This window comes from Hemibagrus wyckioides, linkage group LG08, assembly GCF_019097595.1.
Source record: "Hemibagrus wyckioides isolate EC202008001 linkage group LG08, SWU_Hwy_1.0, whole genome shotgun sequence".
In the NCBI taxonomy this organism is placed as follows: domain Eukaryota; kingdom Metazoa; phylum Chordata; class Actinopteri; order Siluriformes; family Bagridae; genus Hemibagrus; species Hemibagrus wyckioides.
The window spans coordinates 24,010,366-24,028,307 of NC_080717.1; the positions used below are offsets into that span (position 1 = coordinate 24,010,366).

Genomic DNA, 17,942 nt, shown 5'->3' on the forward strand with positions numbered 1-17,942 from the left:
CGCGCATGCGCACTGAGCAAACGGACAAACGGGGATTGTTTGTGTTTGATTCCCCCCCTCACTCAGACTTGCAGTTAAGCGTGTCGCAGGTCGCGCTCGTGCACGGTGCAAAGAACAAACGGAGGAGAAAGAGGGTGATGAAGAAGAAGACGATGAAGACGATGATGGCGGCGCGGTGTAGAGGATGAAGGATGGTCGCGGTGGTGTCGCACCACGCATGGCCCGATCAACAAGCCGAAGCTCCGGGGGCGAGCGGGAGGCGCGCGAAGCGGCAGAGGCGCGTGAGTTGTCTCTGGAGGAGGTCCTGCGCTCTTACGAGCAGCCGCTGAATGAAGAGCAGGCCTGGGCCGTGTGCTACCAGTGCTGCCGCGGGGAGCGCGCGCACACAGTCCGGTACCAGTACCGCCACCGCGCCAAGGGGCCCGACTCCATCTTACTGCACAGGGATGGTACCGTCACTCTGCGGCCCGACACGCGCACCTGCACCGGTAAGGCACTCGTCGCTACTGACTTCCGGTCTGCGGCGCGCGCTGCGAGTGTGTGTGTGTACTGCAGCACAGAATAAGGGGTGATGTCACTGAAATAGGGTTCTTCACAGCGTTCTAAGAGGTTCTACTAGGAAGGGAGAAGGAGACCTGAGAGGGTTAAACAGCTATAATAATTATAATAAACATGCATAATAATTCATATGTAAAAGATTAAACTGACAGGTATGTATTTTACAATAAAGATGCATCACCCACAACATCCAAGGAGGTGGAACTGTGAACAGATCAGGGTCAGAAAGTTCACTTCATGATGATGATGATGATGACAAAGTACATCACATTAATAAACATGTTATTGCTGTGCTTATTTTGTCTTCATTCATCACATTCTCAGGATGTAAAGTTACAAATCTCATAGGGGGAGAGAGGGATGGAGGAAGAGAGAGAGAGATGTAAAGAAAGTAAAGACTAAAATGATGCATCATGAAGCTGCTATGAATCTTTATTTCAGATACAGCAACAAAACCCATAAACAGCAGGAGGACCGGATAATTAAACTCACAGGAGTCATGAATTCACTACGAAACTCCAGGAGGAGAGAAATCACTGCTACACACACACACACACACACACACGTACATCTCAGTCACTGACCCATGTGCTGGGAGACTGTCTGCAGCTGTCTGTCTGTCTGCAGCTGTCTGTCTGTAGCTGTCTGTCTGGTGTTAGAACACTAATAATCAGTGGTCAGTTTTGTGTGTTAGCCTAGCATTGTCTCACACAGCTAGCACTGGTCACACACTGCACATGAACAATGCAACATTGTGAGCCAAAGACTTGTGTTCTTTGTGTCTAAGGTGAACTTTCAGGTGAACCAGTCCAGCCACCCCTGCTTTAATAATTTGGGTTGATCCATAGAACTCAAATTACACACATTCATCTCTCCCTTCTGTCTAACCTCACAAAACTGGAGGGAGTGAGTGAGACACTCTCTGTGCTCCAGTGGGAGAGACTGGGGAGAGAGAGACAGTTAGACAGAGAGCCCTCTCTGAGAGCCTGGCCAGTCTGTCCTCTGAGCTCAGGTTGTGCTGATGCTGCGTGTTCATTTCTCCTGTGTGTGTATGTGTGTGTGGTTGTGTGTGTGAGCGCTCTGTGATTTGATCCTCCTCCATTAACTCGATCTGTTAGTGCTGAGTGTGTCTGGACACAACACACACACACACACATACACACACTGCAGAAGTGGGCTGTAGAAGGATGTGTATGCTGATGATAGTTTGTCTGAAATACTGCAGAAATGACTGCAGAACATTACATTGTTAATGTGAAAGTCTAGATATTAGTTTTTATTTTAGAACAGCAAACAGACAAATTATCTCTAGGTATTTCTGCTCACAAACAGACAGATGGACAGACAGCAAGATAGACAGAGCCACAGACTGAGCAAAGTGGAAAGAGGGACATGCAGACAAACGGACGGACCGACTGCATGACTGACAAACAGGCTGAAAGATTCCGAGTGACGACTGAACGGCTGACAGACTAATCAAATGAGAGACAGACTGACTGACAGACAGAAAGATGGACATGCAGACAGACTGACTGAAAGACTGAGTGACTGACAAATAAAAAGACAGAAAGACAGACAGACCCAAGCTGAGATACACAGCATCTGCTTCCTGTATTATGACAAACCCCACCTCCTGTATTATGACAAACCCCGCCTCCTGTATTATGACAAACCCCGCATCCTGTATTATGACAAACTCTGCCTCCTGTATTATGACAAACCCCGCCTCCTGTATTATGACAAACCCCGCATGCTGTATTATGACAAACTCCACCTCCTGTATTATGACAAACCCCGCCTCCTGTATTATGACAAACCCCGCATGCTGTATTATGACAAACTCCACCTCCTGTATTATGACAAACCCCGCATGCTGTATTATGACAAACTCCACCTCTTGTATTATGACAAACCCCGCTTCCTGTATTATGACAAACCCCGCCTCCTGTATTATGACAAACTCTGCCTTCTGTATTATGAAAAACCCCGCATCCTGTATTATGACAAACTCCGCCTCCTGTATTATGAAAAACCCCTTCATCCTGTATTATGAAAAACCCCGCATCCTGTATTATGACAAACCCCGCCTCCTGTATTATGACAAACCTTGCATGCTGTATTATGACAAACTCCACCTCCTGTATTATGACAAACCCCGCCTCCTGTATTATGACAAACCCCGCATGCTGTATTATGATAAACTCCACCTCCTGTATTATGACAAACCCCGCCTCCTGTATTATGACAAACCCCGCATGCTGTATTATGACAAACTCTGCCTTCTGTATTATGACAAACCCCGCATCCTGTATTATGACAAACTCCACCTCCTGTATTATGAAAAACCCCTTCATCCTGTATTATGAAAAACCCTGCATCCTGTATTATGACAAACCCCGCCTCCTGTATTATGACAAACCTTGCATGCTGTATTATGATAAACTCCACCTCCTGTATTATGACAAACCCTGCCTCCTGTATTATGACAAACCCCGCATGCTGTATTATGACAAACCCCGCCTCCTGTATTATGACAAACCCCGCATCCTGTATAATGACAAACTCCACCTCTTGTATTATGAAAAACCCCGCATCCTGTATTATGAAAAACCCCTTCATCCTGTATTATGAAAAACCCCTTCATCCTGTATTATGAAAAACCCTGCATCCTGTATTATGACAAACCCCGCCTCCTGTATTATGACAAACCTTGCATACTGTATTATGATAAACTCCACCTCCTGTATTATGACAAACCCCGCCTCCTGTATTATGACAAACCTTGCATGCTGTATTATGATAAACTCCACCTCCTGTATTATGACAAACCCCGCCTCCTGTATTATGACAAACCTTGCATGCTGTATTATGATAAACTCCACCTCCTGTATTATGACAAACCCCGCCTCCTGTATTATGACAAACCTTGCATGCTGTATTATGATAAACTCCACCTCCTGTATTATGACAAACCCCGCCTCCTGTATTATGACAAACCCCGCCTCCTGTATTATGACAAACTCTGCCTTCTGTATTATGAAAAACCCCTCATCCTGTATAATGACAAACTCCACCTCCTGTATTATGAAAAACCCCGCATCCTGTATTATGAAAAACCCCGCATCCTGTATTATGAAAAACCCCGCATCCTGTATTATGACATATTCCACCTCCTGCATTATGACAAACTCCAGCTCTTGTATTATAACAAACCCTAACTCCTATATGGGCGTTCCTCTCAGTTGCTATGGTTTCCCTGTTAGTGTGTGATATAAGCACATAAACTACACAACTCGCTGTAGAACGACACCAATATCTTTCTTCCTGAAATAAAACTCTGGAAGAAAATCTTGTTGTAATGAAACCCAGTGTGGATTTAAAACGCCTGCTGATGGACTAGAGTTTATCTGAATGTATTGTATAAACTGATGGTGTAAATTACTGTGCTGCTGCAGTTCAGTAACTGAAAGGAAGTGATGTGTGTGTGGGTGTGGCTTCATACTGCAGTGTTTAGCTCCACTCTTACACCAATAACGTATCATAATATCAGCCAAAAAATATTCAAAAATTCCCAAATCCTGCCTGAGGCTTCCTTAAACCTCAGAAGAATTTCAGAGCCAAAACACACACACACACACTCGTCTGTGATCAACAGCTCAACTTTATTACTTAAAGGTGAATTTTAGCCAAATGTGGAACATAAAAATATAGATTTACGATGTAACATGATATGTATGTGGCATTGATTCATCTGCCTTCAGACTTTAGGCCATGCCCCCTACCTGAGTCTGACTAAAGGGTAAAGGGTCAAAAATCCAACTAAATTCAATAAAACAAAATACATCAGTTACTCTGTTAAGAGACCAAACACATTTACAGAGAGACACACACACACACACGGGCACTGTAACTGGACCCCAGCAAACAGATTGCTGGGGCAATGTTGCTATGGTTACCACAGTGAGTACAGTAACATCAGATGGACATGTGAGGTGTGGTGTAACCACTCTTCCTCTGTTATAGCTGATGGAGAAGCTTTACCTGTCCCACCTGTCCAGGAGAGCCAGGTGAGTTTACACCACACACACCTCATTACTGCATGACTCATGTCCCGCCTACTCTCCTCAACACTACTTTTTTCCTCAGTTGGTACAGTCTATGGGTGTGGCCATCTACGGGGCTCTGGACTGGGGATTGGCTGACAGTGAGGAGCGTGACCTGAGTCCGCAGCTGGAGCAGCTGATCGAGTGCATGGTGGCGCAGGAGGACGACGAGTCCGCAGAGTGTCTCAGCAGCACCACCAAGGATGAAGGCTACAGCGGCCCAGAGGATGAAGATGAAGAGGAGGAGGAAGAGGAGGTGGGAAGCGTGCATGCGGTGCGCACTCTCCGGCAGGTGATGATACTGTGTGCCAGGAGGCTGGCAAACCCCGCGGTGGCTCCTGAACACTACCAGGCCGTGTGTAGAGCGCTGTTCCTCGAGACTCTGGAGCTTCAGACCTTCCTGTGCAGGATCAGAGATGCCAAGGAGGTCAGTGATGACAGCAGTATGTGGTATAAGATGTAGGAGGGTGAGGTGGTGCCAAAGTATCAACAAGTGAAGGTGCTATCTCTTTGCTTGTGGCTTCGGAGGAGTTCTGCTGCATCACGCTGAGGAAGAAATAAGGGGGGCCAAACGTATGCAACACCTGTAACAAGGTTAACAAGGCACTGATTATAGTATATTCTATAAAGTACATATGCATGAGCTGTGAGATGGACAGCAGTGAAGCAACGTGTAGAGGGACGTAGTCCTGATAAACACCACACTGCTTCATTTCATTCAAAATCCTGCTGGTGTACTGAGAGTGAAGACTTCCACAGCTTCGTCCTCTGAATGAAAGTCAGATACATGACTACAGGGTGTGTAGCTCTGAAGTCAGACACATGCTCCATTGTGATAGTTCAGGGAGTCCTGATGATCTCATCATCCGTCAGATGTCTAGTAGGATTTGGGATTAGATAGGGTTGGGTTCAAGATTTGTGTTAGAGTTGGATACTGTTGTGGTGAAGTGTTTGTGTGTGTGTGTGTGTTGAAAGGAGTACACACAATAAACAATAGAACAAGTGCACTATGGGAGAGTGAAGACTCATTAGTGATTATTGATCTGTTTCCATCTCTGTCTCTCCTCATAATGGCTCATCTTTTCTCACCTGTCTTACCTCATCCTGAGTCATGATGCAGCTCTGTGTGTGTGTGTGTGTGTGTGTCTGTGTGTAGATGTTGAGGAGGATCAGGACGGAGGAGTCCCAGCAGGAGCGCTGTGCTGCTGAACTGGACAATCTCAAACACACGGACTGGGTATAAACTACTTGTTTACTATAGAAAAAGATGGCTGATGATTTTGTGTGAATTTAATTTCTTTTAACGTGTGTTATGATGTCATGTAGTGGGAGGAGTTTGGATTGAAAGCATTTTCCTCCTCCAAAAAAATGTGTTATATACAGTCTGATCACACACTGTCTACAGAGGCGTTAGTTTGGTTTGTTTGGGTTTGAATGGAAGAGTTTTCTCTTTACAGTGTTTGCTGGTCAGAAGAAACGCAACACTAAACAGCTGAACATTACAGACTATAGGCATTAAAAAATAATACACACTAATGTAGCAACTTCTCTGTCTTTAAGTGTGTGTATATCTGTATATATATATCTGTCTGTGTGTGTGTGTGTCAGGCTCGGTTGTGGGTGCAGTTGATGAGGGAACTCAGGCAGGGTGTGAAGCTGAAGAAGGTGGAGCAGCAGCCATTCGATCCTCTGCCCACTGAGTTCAGCCTCACACCATTCGAGATGCTCATGCAGGACATCCGGTCTCGCAGATACACGCTGCGCAAAGTGATGGTGAGAACACAAACACACACACACAAACATGCATGTGCACACACACACGCATACACAAATACACACACATACACACACACAAATGTGCACACACACACAAAAACACACACACAACACACAGACACACATGCATGTGCGCACATCCTTAAAAACGGAGATTTTCTACTTCGTTTTTTTTATTCTGTCCACACGTCCTACGTGTTAAAAACGCCCTTTTAAGTGCTGTCAGGAGCCTAGCCAATGACAAGCCTAGACAAAACTTTATTAACGGTTACTTTTACTCAAGTGTGCCTTTTTCGTACTTTGTACAACACTGTAATATATATATCTATATATATATATATATATATATATATATTACAGTGTTGTACAAAGTACGAAGTATATATATGTATATATATATATATATATATATATATATATATATATATACACTATATTGCCAAAAGTATTCGCTCACCCATCCAAATAATCAGAATCAGGTGTTCCAATCACTTCCATGGCCACAGGTGTATAAAATCAAGCACCTAGGCATGCAGACTGTTTTTACAAACATTTGTGAAAGAATGGGTCGCTCTCAGGAGCTCAGTGAATTCCAGCGTGGAACTGTGATAGGATGCCACCTGTGCAACAAATCCAGTCGTGAAATTTCCTCGCTCCTAAATATTCCACAGTCAACTGTCAGCTGTATTATAAGAACGTGGAAGTGTTTGGGAACGACAGCAACTCAGCCACGAAGTGGTAGGTCACGTAAACTGACGGAGCCGGGGCGAGCGGGGTCAGCGGATGCTGAGGCGCATAGTGCGAAGAGGTCGCCAACTTTCTGCAGAGTCAATCGCTACAGACCTCCAAACTTCATGTGGCCTTCAGATTAGCTCAAGAACAGTGCGCAGAGAGCTTCATGGAATGGGTTTCCATGGCCGAGCAGCTGCATCCAAGCCATACATCACCAAGTGCAATGCAAAGCGTCGGATGCAGTGGTGTAAAGCACGCTGCCACTGGACTCTAGAGCAGTGGAGACGCGTTCTCTGGAGTGACGAATCGCGCTTCTCCATCTGGCAATCTGATGGACGAGTCTGGGTTTGGCGGTTGCCAGGAGAACGGTACTTGTCTGACTGCATTGTGCCAAGTGTAAAGTTTGGTGGAGGGGGGATTATGGTGTGGGGTTGTTTTTCAGGAGCTGGGCTTGGCCCCTTAGTTCCAGTGAAAGGAACTCTGAATGCTTCAGCATACCAAGACATTTTGGACAATTCCATGCTCCCAACTTTGTGGGAACAGTTTGGAGCTGGCCCCTTCCTCTTCCAACATGACTGTGCACCAGTGACCAAAGCAAGGTCCATAAAGACATGGATGACAGAGTCTGGTGTGGATGAACTTGACTGGCCTGCACAGAGTCCTGACCTCAACCCGATAGAACACCTTTGGGATGAATTAGAGCAGAGACTGAGAGCCAGACCTTCTCGTCCAACATCAGTGTGTGACCTCACAAATGCGCTTCTGGAAGAATGGTCAAAAATTCCCATAAACACACTCCTAAACCTTGTGGACAGCCTTCCCAGAAGAGTTGAAGCTGTTATAGCTGCAAAGGGTGGACCGACGTCATATTGAACCCTATGGATTAGGAATGGGATGTCACTTAAGTTCATATGCGAGTCAAGGCAGGTGAGCGAATACTTTTGGCAATATAGTGTATATATATATACACTACCAGTCAAAAGTTCAGACACACCTTTTAATGCAATGTTTTTTGTTTAGGGATTTATTTTCTACATTCTAGAACAATACTGGAGATTTCAAAACTATGAAATAACACACATGGACTTAAGTAATCCATATGTAATGACCACAAAAAACAGTCAGTTGTTATTTTAAGACACGAAGGTCAGGGGTTCTGGAATAGTTCTTGCAAGAACAGTATTGTCAAGTGCATTTGCAAAACCCATCAAGCACCATGATGAAACTGGCTCACATGAAGACCATCCCAGTAAAGCAAGACCAAAACTGACCTCTGCTGCAGAGGAGAAGTTCATTTAGAGTTACCAGCCTCAGAAATCGCCAATTAACAGCACCTCAGATTAGAGCCGTTATGGAGGCTTTACAGAGCATCAGTAGCAGACATATCTCAATATCAACTGTTCAAACGAGATTATTGTATTTTGGCCGCCTTCAGCATTGTTTTACAATGTAGAAAGAAATAAACATCAGGAAAGACCATTGATTTAGAAGGTGTGTCCAAACTTTTGACTGGTAGTGTGTATACAGTGTATATATATACACACACGCGCACACACACAAACACGCATGTGTGCACACACGTACCCATACAGAGGGGGAGGTTCCATTCTGTAGATAACTCTGTGTGTGTGTGTTACAGGTGGATGGAGACATTCCCTCTCGAGTCAAACAGAACGCTCACGAACTCATCCTGGACTTCATCAGATCCAGACCTCCACTCAAACCTGTGAGTCCCACCCCTTCACATCTCCAACTCAGTTCAGCTCCATACCACAACATCTCCACACCTCCACCTCTACACAACATGTCCACACCTCCACCTCTACACACTTCTACACCTCTGCCTCCACATATCCATCCGCATACCTCAATCTTTACACCTTCTTCTCCATGCCTCAACCTCCACCTGCACACAAATTTCCACACCAAAACATCTCAACTTCTACACATCTCCACATCTTCCTTACTACACTTCCACCATCACACCTTTATCTCTTGTCTCCACACCTTCCCCAGCTTCAGCTCTACACCTACAGCTCCACTTCATCATCTCCACACCTCTACACCACCTCCTCCACACCATCTCCTTTACACCATCACCTTTACACCACCACTTCTACACCACCACCTTTACACCATCACCATTACACCATCACCTCTACTCCATCACCTTTACACCATCACCTTTACACCATCACCTTTACACCATCACCTCTACTCCATCACCTTTACACCATCGCCTCTACACTATCACCTTTATACCATCGCCTCTACACCATCACCTCTACACCATCACCTTTACACCGCCACCTCTACACCATCACCTCTACACCATCACCCCTACACCATCACCTCTACACCATCACCTTTATACCATCGCCTCGACACTATCACTTCTACACCATCACCTTTACACTGCCACCTCTACACCATCACCTCTACACCATCACCCCTACCCCATCACCTCTACCCCATCACCTCTACACCACCACCTTTACACCATCACCTCTACACCACCACCTTTACACCATCACCTCTACACCATCACCCCTACACCATCACTTCTACACCATCACCTTTACACTGCCACCTCTACACCATCACCCCTACCCCATCACCCCTACACCATCACTTCTACACCATCACCTTTACACCATCACCTTTACACTGCCACCTCTACACCACCACCTTTACACCATCACCTCTACACCATCACCCCTACACCATCACTTCTACACCATCACCTCTACACCACCACCTTTACACCATCACCTCTACACCATCACCCCTACCCCATCACCCCTACACCATCACTTCTACACCATCACCTTTACACTGCCACCTCTACACCACCACCTTTACACCATCACCTCTACACCATCACATCTACACCATCAATTCTACACCATCACCTTTACATTGCCACCTCTACACCGTCACCTCTACACCATCATCTCTACCCCATCACCCCTACCCCATCACCTCTACCCCATCACCTCTACACCATCACCTCTACACCATCACCTCTACACCATCACCCCTACACCATCACCTCTACACCATCACCTTTATACCATCGCCTCGACACTATCACTTCTACACCATCACCTTTACACTGCCACCTCTACACCATCACCTCTACACCATCACCCCTACCCCATCACCTCTACCCCATCACCTCTACACCACCACCTTTACACCATCACCTCTACACCATCACCTTTACACTGCCACCTCTACACCATCACCTCTACACCATCACCCCTACCCCATCACCTCTACACCATCACCTTTACACTGCCACCTCTACACCACCACCTTTACACCATCACCTCTACACCATCACCCCTACCCCATCACCCCTACACCATCACTTCTACACCATCACCTTTACACTGCCACCTCTACACCACCACCTTTACACCATCACCTCTACACCATCACCCCTACACCATCACTTCTACACCATCACCTTTACACTGCCACCTCTACACCATCACCTCTACACCATCACCTCTACACCATCACCCCTACCCCATCACCTCTACCCCATCACCTCTACACCACCACCTTTACACCATCACCTCTACACCACCACCTTTACACCATCACCTCTACACCATCACCCCTACACCATCACTTCTACACCATCACCCCTACACCTTCAGCCCTACACCATCACCTCTACACCATCACCTTTACACCATCACATCTACACCATCATCCTTACACCATCACCTCTACACCATCACCCCTACACCATCACTTCTACACCTTCACCCCTACACCTTCACCTCTACACCACCACCTTTACACCATCACCTTTACACCACTACTTTTAGCATAGCACAAATTCTAGCAAGAACACTTGTCTCAAACACTAGTATCTGGGACACATCCTTATTTGTGTGTGTGTGTGTAGGTGTCAGAGCGCAGTCTCCCCCCTCGGCCGCAGGAGCAGCAGTCTCTTCACGATCGTGTGTTAGCCGAAATCCGTCAGGAACACAAACTGCGGCCGGTGGAGAGGCGGAGCTCCAAGAGACGTGCGTCAATCACTCCTCCTTTAACCAATCAGCAGTCAGTCAGGCTCCGCCTCCATTCTGTGTGTCCATTAGTGTAGCATGAACCCTGTATGGTGGTGTGCAGTGGTTGTGTGTGATGTGTGTATGTGATATGTGTGTGTATGATATGTCTGTCTGTGTGTGTGTGCGTGTATGATATATCAGTGTGTGTGTGTGTGTGTGAGAGAGAGAGATATGTTTGTGTGTTTTCATCGCTCTGTTTGTGTTTCTTGCTCCTCAGCGTTTGGTTCTCTCCCCTGTCTGGCTCACTCCTGTCACTGTGACCTCAAATCCACTTCCTGTATTGACCTGTCGGTCACAGGAGGTGGGCTTCGCCCGCTGCCTCGACCTCGTGTGCTGCTGAAAGCCCCCACACTTGCAGAGATGGAGGAGATGAACATGTTTGAGGTATGTGTGTGTTTCAGTGTAACGAGGTAAAAGTGTATGTCAACTCTACACACCATATTTAACTCCTGGATATTTATATATATATATATATATATATATATATATATATATATATATATATATATATATATATGTGTGTGTGTGTGTGTGTGTGTGTGTGTGTGTAGGATGAGGACTCTCCTGATGGTGCTGAGTGTGTGGAGAGTATGATGAAGCGTGATCGTTCATTCTCTGAGCACGACCTCGCCGAGCTGCTGCAGAGCGAGGCAGACCAGATGAGCGCCTCAGTGTGTGTGCGTGGAGAGAGACCACGCTCATACACACACACTGGAACCACACACACACGCCCACACCGCGGTTAGAGCCAAACACACACACACACACACACACAAACAGGTTCTTTGCCATGAATTCCAATTGGATGGTTTGTATCCCGCTAAATACTGAAGTATTATATGCAGTTCCCTGTTATCGCCACAAGGGGGAGACAAAACCTCTGATTTGAAAATTAATTCATTCAGGGAGCAGATAGCAGCCATTTAATTATTAAATCCATTAATCAGATTGTGCGTTAATTCTCTGGCTCTGCCCTGTCTGCAGCTTCGCTCCCTGTGATTGGCTGGTCTCCTGCATCTCCTGCTTGTCGCTCTCTCAGTGAGGTGGAGGAAGTCAGTGAAGCATCGGCACCATCCAAAAGCCTCAGTGCTAACCAGTGGATGGTGAGTTCCTACGTGCCCCGCCCCCTTAACACAAATCTGCTAATAAGTAGAAAGAAGCCACGCCCATTCACATCATCACATCATCACTTCCCTCACACTTCTATTATATCACGCACAATATTCTCTGGCCCCGCCCACTCTCTCTGACTCACTCAGGAGGAGTTCAGCCACCCGGTGGAGAGTTTGGCATTAACCCTTGAAGAGGTCATTAGCGTGCGCCGTGTACTGGTGAAGGCTGAGATGGAGAAGTTCCTCCAATGTAAAGAGCTTTATAACAACCTGCGGAAGGGCAAGGTGATCACTCTCACACACACACACACACACACTACAGTATGCAGTTAATATTTGACATGTGCGTGTGTGTGTTTGTGTGTAGGTGTGCTGCTGCTGTAGGGTGAAGTTCCCCCTGTTTTCTTGGCCTTCTACATGTCTGCTGTGTAAAAGGTCAGTAGGATGTTTGATTTCAGTTTCAGTTTTAATCATTATGGTGTGTCTGTTGTGTGCCTAAGATTTATGAATATTTGCATTACATTAATGTAAATATTTATATATATTATGATAATTCAGGATGTGCAATATGATCACTTTGTGTTTGGGCAACAAAACACTGAGATTTTATCTACGTGTGTGTGTGCTTGTTTATGCCCTCAGGTCGGTGTGTGGCTCATGCAGTGCAAAGGTATTTCATCTTTCATATCTCGGCTTTACACACTTCCTGTTTGTTCCATGATGTCAGTGCGTGGATGTAAATGTGTGTAGTAACAAAATCATGTGATGTGTTTCATGATCAGCGGTTCACTTCACAGCGGGCACTTACACGTACGGTCACTATTTGTGTGTGGGTGTGTTGTGGATTTGCCACTGTTTCTGACTCTGTGTGTGTGTGGGCTAGCATGAACTTGAACTTTTCTCTGAACACAACCCCTGTTCTCCCACACTGTTCCTGTCACAGTTACACATCGTCTAATATGCTAATGGCAACAGAAACTCAAAGGGAAACCGTTAGCATGATGATGATGGCTGTATCCCAAACACTGCTGCGCGACAGATAAATGCTGAGGCACATAAAAGCTTGGTTAGAAGTCATTCTTTGCTTTACACTGTTTGGGATGAAGCCTAGATGGCTGACATTGCAGTACTAGCAATAGATGTTGAAATCTTTAGCTTTTCTCTCTGTTAGCCATGCGGCTGTGTGAGGTGAGGTTCTGGATTAATGCTGATTAATGATTTGTGATTTTCTCAGATGAAAATGCCGTCTAAGAAGCTAGCTCACATCCCTGTTTACGCCGTGGGCTTCCACAGCAGCCCGAGGAGCCACAGTCAGCGCAGTGACGTCTACAAGTGAGTCGGATCATTTAGATAAATTAGCTTATACACACTCTTTTTTACAAACAGCATAAAGACAAGGTGATGTTGGAAACCTGACTGAACCATCCGGGAACAGCAAAATTTGCCTCAAATGTGATGATGATGATAAATCACTAAGAAAATGCACCATATGGCTAAGAAACCCTCACTTAACTAAGCTAGTGCTAACCTAACTTCTGTAGCGTCTTCAGTACTGACAGAAGAGACACAAGGGTTAAACTGGAGTTTAGAAACTCAAGTTAGAACATAGCCACATTATATAATAACTCCGGATAACATGTTCATGCTTATGCAGCGTATCAACATCAGTCAATGTATAAAGTCGAGTCGTTAAACTGCTTGTTGCTGTGTGTCTCAGGTCTCTGCGCTCATTGTCTCGCCGTGCCGTGGAAGATGAGTTTCCGTACCTCTACGTTGCAGGCTGCAGTCTGAGAGACGTTTGTGCCGAATGCACCAAGTTTGTCGCCGATGTCGTTTCATCCAGCCGCCGCAGCCTCGACATCATCAACAACACACCTAAAAGAGAGAAGCTGCGCCCGCGCCCCGCCTCTCATTACATGCCCCCAAGAGGTGGTGTACACTAAGGTTATGATTGACTGAGGAAGTGATCAGTGTTGCTTCACTGCTGGGCTGCTCCTTTTTAGACACGCCTCCTGAATCGTTAGCCCTGCCTTGGAGTCAAGTCATTGATTTGGACAACTGTATTCCTGCCTTCGCACAGTGACCTTTGACCCTTGTGACACTATGACGTGATGTCTGAGTTGCGGTTCTGAATGCTTGGTGCTGTTTTGCTGAGCAGATCCTTTAGACACACCCTGTCATGCCGCAGGCTGCAGTCCCCGCCCTCTGAGTCTATGATCATTGTAGCACTAGAATATAGTGTCTGTGCTCCAGGACCCTTCAGCTTTGTTGAGCAGAACTATTATATGTATAGATGAACGGAGAACCCCGGGTGCAGTCCCCACCTCCTGACCCGAGGTTAGGATATACAGTCTGTCTAGATGAGGAACATGGACCTCCATGTTTCTGCTGTTTGGCTCCTTTATAGCCCATCTTACTCCCTAGCCCCGCCCCTTTCGCAACCTGCTATTTGTTAGTATTGCTCTGCCCACACAAGAACTTGCACCACCATATTCTTGCCTCAGCTTTAGGCCATGATAGAGATGGACATGAAAGAGTGATGGTTGGAATTCTCCCTTGGACAGGCCCATTTAAGCCACATCCTTGATGTGATATTTATTATTATAAACATCAGCATTTTCCTGCCTGGCCTATTGAGGACACACTCTAAATGAGAAACAAAACAGGAAGTGGAAAAACAAGTTTATTGCCTTGATTGTAGCTCGAATGTAGTGTTCACTTCACTGATCAGTCGGACACGCCCTTCCCAGCACCTCCCTCCTTAGCAGATACGGCCACAAGCCAAATTATATGCTGAAGGGCACGATGAAGTGTGCTATAGAGTGTACTAAAATGCTTGAAGCTGCTCTGTAGCGCAGGACTGATGTTCTGAAATCACCCGAATGCCGTTTAATCCGTTTATTCTCTTTTATTCTGCTGAAGTGCAATCAGAAAAAAAAATCCTGCACGGAACCTGAAACTACTGCAGTATGTTAATGAAATCTTCCAAACTCTGACTGGAGTTTATTGCACTATGTAGTGACTGAATGTATCAGGGACTGAAGCCTGTTTAAGAATGTTAGAGAGACTGTACAGCCTGAAATACTGTAACACCTTCATGATGTCACCTCCAACCCTCATCCACCCACTTCAACACCACACCCAGCACCACTCCTCCACCCACACCAACACCACACCCAGCACCACTCCTCCACCCACACCAACACCACACCCAACACCACTCCTCCACCCACTCCAACACCACACCCAGCACCACTCCTCCACCCACACCAACACTACACCCAACACCACTCCTCCACCCACACCAACACCACACCCAACACCACTCCTCCACCCACCCCAAAACCACACCCAACACCACTCCTCCACCCACCCCAACATCACAACTCCACCCACCCCAACACCACTCCTCCACACTACCCCAACACTACACCCAACACCACTCCCCCACACCACCCCAACACTACACCCAACACCTCACTCAGCACCACCCGAACACAGCATTCTCCATATTAGAGCCATAGATAGAGCCTTGATGACATCCATACTGTAAAATGAAAAATTGCCCATAGATGTAATGTGTTCAGAAATAATAATTATTTGTTTGTGTTGGAACATTCAAGTCTAAGAACACTGTTGCTAGGCAACTGGAAAAAAACAGACACTAAAACCAATCTAGCTAATGATTGAGGCAAAAGATTTGGAAAGCTATCAACATACTGAGTGTCAAGACCAATGACTGGATATATGTTTGGATAATATGGCAACATTTACTTCCACTTAATGGAAGTCTCCATCCTGCAAGAACTGGAACCAGACCACGTGCAGTAGATACCGACGGACAAGCAGTGGGTTTTCCTCTCACCCACACGTTAGCGATACGCATGCCCACGATTCAGCTGAGCCTCTACTTGTTAGCTAGTGGACATTAGTTTATTTAAATGTAAGTGTAAATGGCTAATGTGAAGTACTGACTAGAAAAAACAGCAGTCAACATTTACATTTAACACAAACTATTTTTAAGAAAACAAATGGCTGCTCATCATGATTTTCCTCTAGCGTTACACCCGCAGTAAGGTAACCATCTGAATGGAGACCTTTCTGCTACACTTGTTCGGTTGGTGCAGTTTGTTTAAAAAGGAGAGACTTATTAACCTTACAAATATATTTCGAGTGTTCCCTTCAAGATTATATAAGATCATACATTCATTAGTAAATTAATGTGAAACTTAGCTAATGTTAAGTTAGGAGTTAAACTTGTACTTCAACCAGGCCTTAGAACGCCACAGAGATGACATTGCTTCACCTCTGAATCCCTGTCGCAACGTCACTCATATATACAGTCATTGGTTAGGACTGGAAGGCCACAGGAATGATGAGAACGACACAGAACCATAGGGAACGTCAACATTTACCTCAGACGTGTTGATAAATTCCTAAGAAAATGCTCAGTGCAGCTAATTATGTAATAACTGTAATTATGCTTAGCATCGACTGCTAACCCAAGCTTTGCCATAACTGTCACAACTTACACAGAGATTCACTGACACTAGCTTAACCTGTTCTACTGTCGCACAAAGAATCATTAGCATTTGTTTTAAAATGACTAGCTTGTTTAGCTAGCTGGCTAAAGTTAGCAGGAGAATCATGAGCTAGGTTAGCTAGCCAACTTTTTCTGCACATTTTAGCTAGCCGTGTATTAGATTAGACTGTTCACTAGATTAGATGCGTTGATGAATTAACCATCGAGTCACCGACTAAAGTGTCGAATTCAGCTGAACAATGACATCTTTGATTAGCCTGTTAGCTTTAAATGTGTTGTTTTAAAAACAATTTGCCAGTCACAGGACCCAGATGGTTTTTATTTAAAATTTTATAAACAAATAATAAAAAAACATTTAAATTCAGATGTTGTTTCTCCACAGAAACTGAGAATTGGTGGTATTTGCTACGTTTTGGAATTAGTGTGAGTCTGTGGAGATTCTGTAGTGTGCACTCTGTCTACTATCTTGGGCCCTAATAAGGAGATACTATATGCCTAAAACACACACATACACACACACACACACACACACACACAGCTGCAGCTGAAATCTCCACTCATGGTCTGATGTCTTTCGCTTTTTTTTTTTTTTTTTGTAAATGCTGCATATCTGCAATAAATCAGTTCCAAGCTGTGTGTCTGAGTCGCTGTGTGTCTGTGTGTGTGAGGGAGAGTGTGTGAGGGGTGAAACAGAGGTTACACATGTCCTCTGTAAGCATAACCCAGCTGTGTAAAGTGAGCACCAGATTTACAACACCATTAGGTCTGGGTCTGACATAAATATTTATATTTAATAAAGCTTTGATTTGGGCAGCACGGTGGCTTAGTGGTTAGCAGTGGTTAGTGGGCAGCAAGAAGGTCCTGGTTTCGAACAGGCAGGGGGCTTTCTGTGTGGAGTTTGCATATACTCCCCGTGCCTGCATGGGATTACTCCGGGTACTCTGGTTTCCTCCCACAGTCCAAAAAAACATGCACATCAGGTTGATTGGTAATTCTAAATTGCCCATAGGAGTGAGTGTCTGTCTATATGTGG

At 45.4% G+C, this 17,942-nt stretch overlaps 1 protein-coding gene across 1 annotated transcript; it reads left to right on the forward strand.

The window, feature by feature from the left end:
• The first annotated feature begins 184 nt into the window (after nt 1–184).
• On the forward strand, nt 185–17,517 carry spire2 (spire-type actin nucleation factor 2). Its single transcript, XM_058398016.1, has 15 exons — nt 185–488; nt 4,582–4,625; nt 4,705–5,088; nt 5,818–5,898; nt 6,270–6,434; nt 8,809–8,895; nt 11,092–11,212; nt 11,472–11,638; nt 11,806–11,995; nt 12,239–12,357; nt 12,514–12,651; nt 12,734–12,801; nt 13,009–13,036; nt 13,601–13,698; nt 14,084–17,517. Exons 1-15 carry the CDS (start codon nt 185–187, stop codon nt 14,307–14,309), a joined length of 2,220 nt encoding a protein of 739 aa, XP_058253999.1. The 3' UTR covers nt 14,310–17,517.
• Nucleotides 17,518–17,942: the final 425 nt, after the last annotated feature.

Coding starts and splice junctions, on each gene's coding strand:
- spire2 (XM_058398016.1), top strand. CDS start 185: ATGAAGGATGGTCGCGGTGGTGTCGCACCACGCATGGCCCGATCAACA. Junction 6,435..8,808: donor ACACGCTGCGCAAAGTGATG/GTGAGAACACAA, acceptor TGTGTGTTACAG/GTGGATGGAGACATTCCCTC. Junction 12,358..12,513: donor TCAGTGCTAACCAGTGGATG/GTGAGTTCCTAC, acceptor TGACTCACTCAG/GAGGAGTTCAGCCACCCGGT.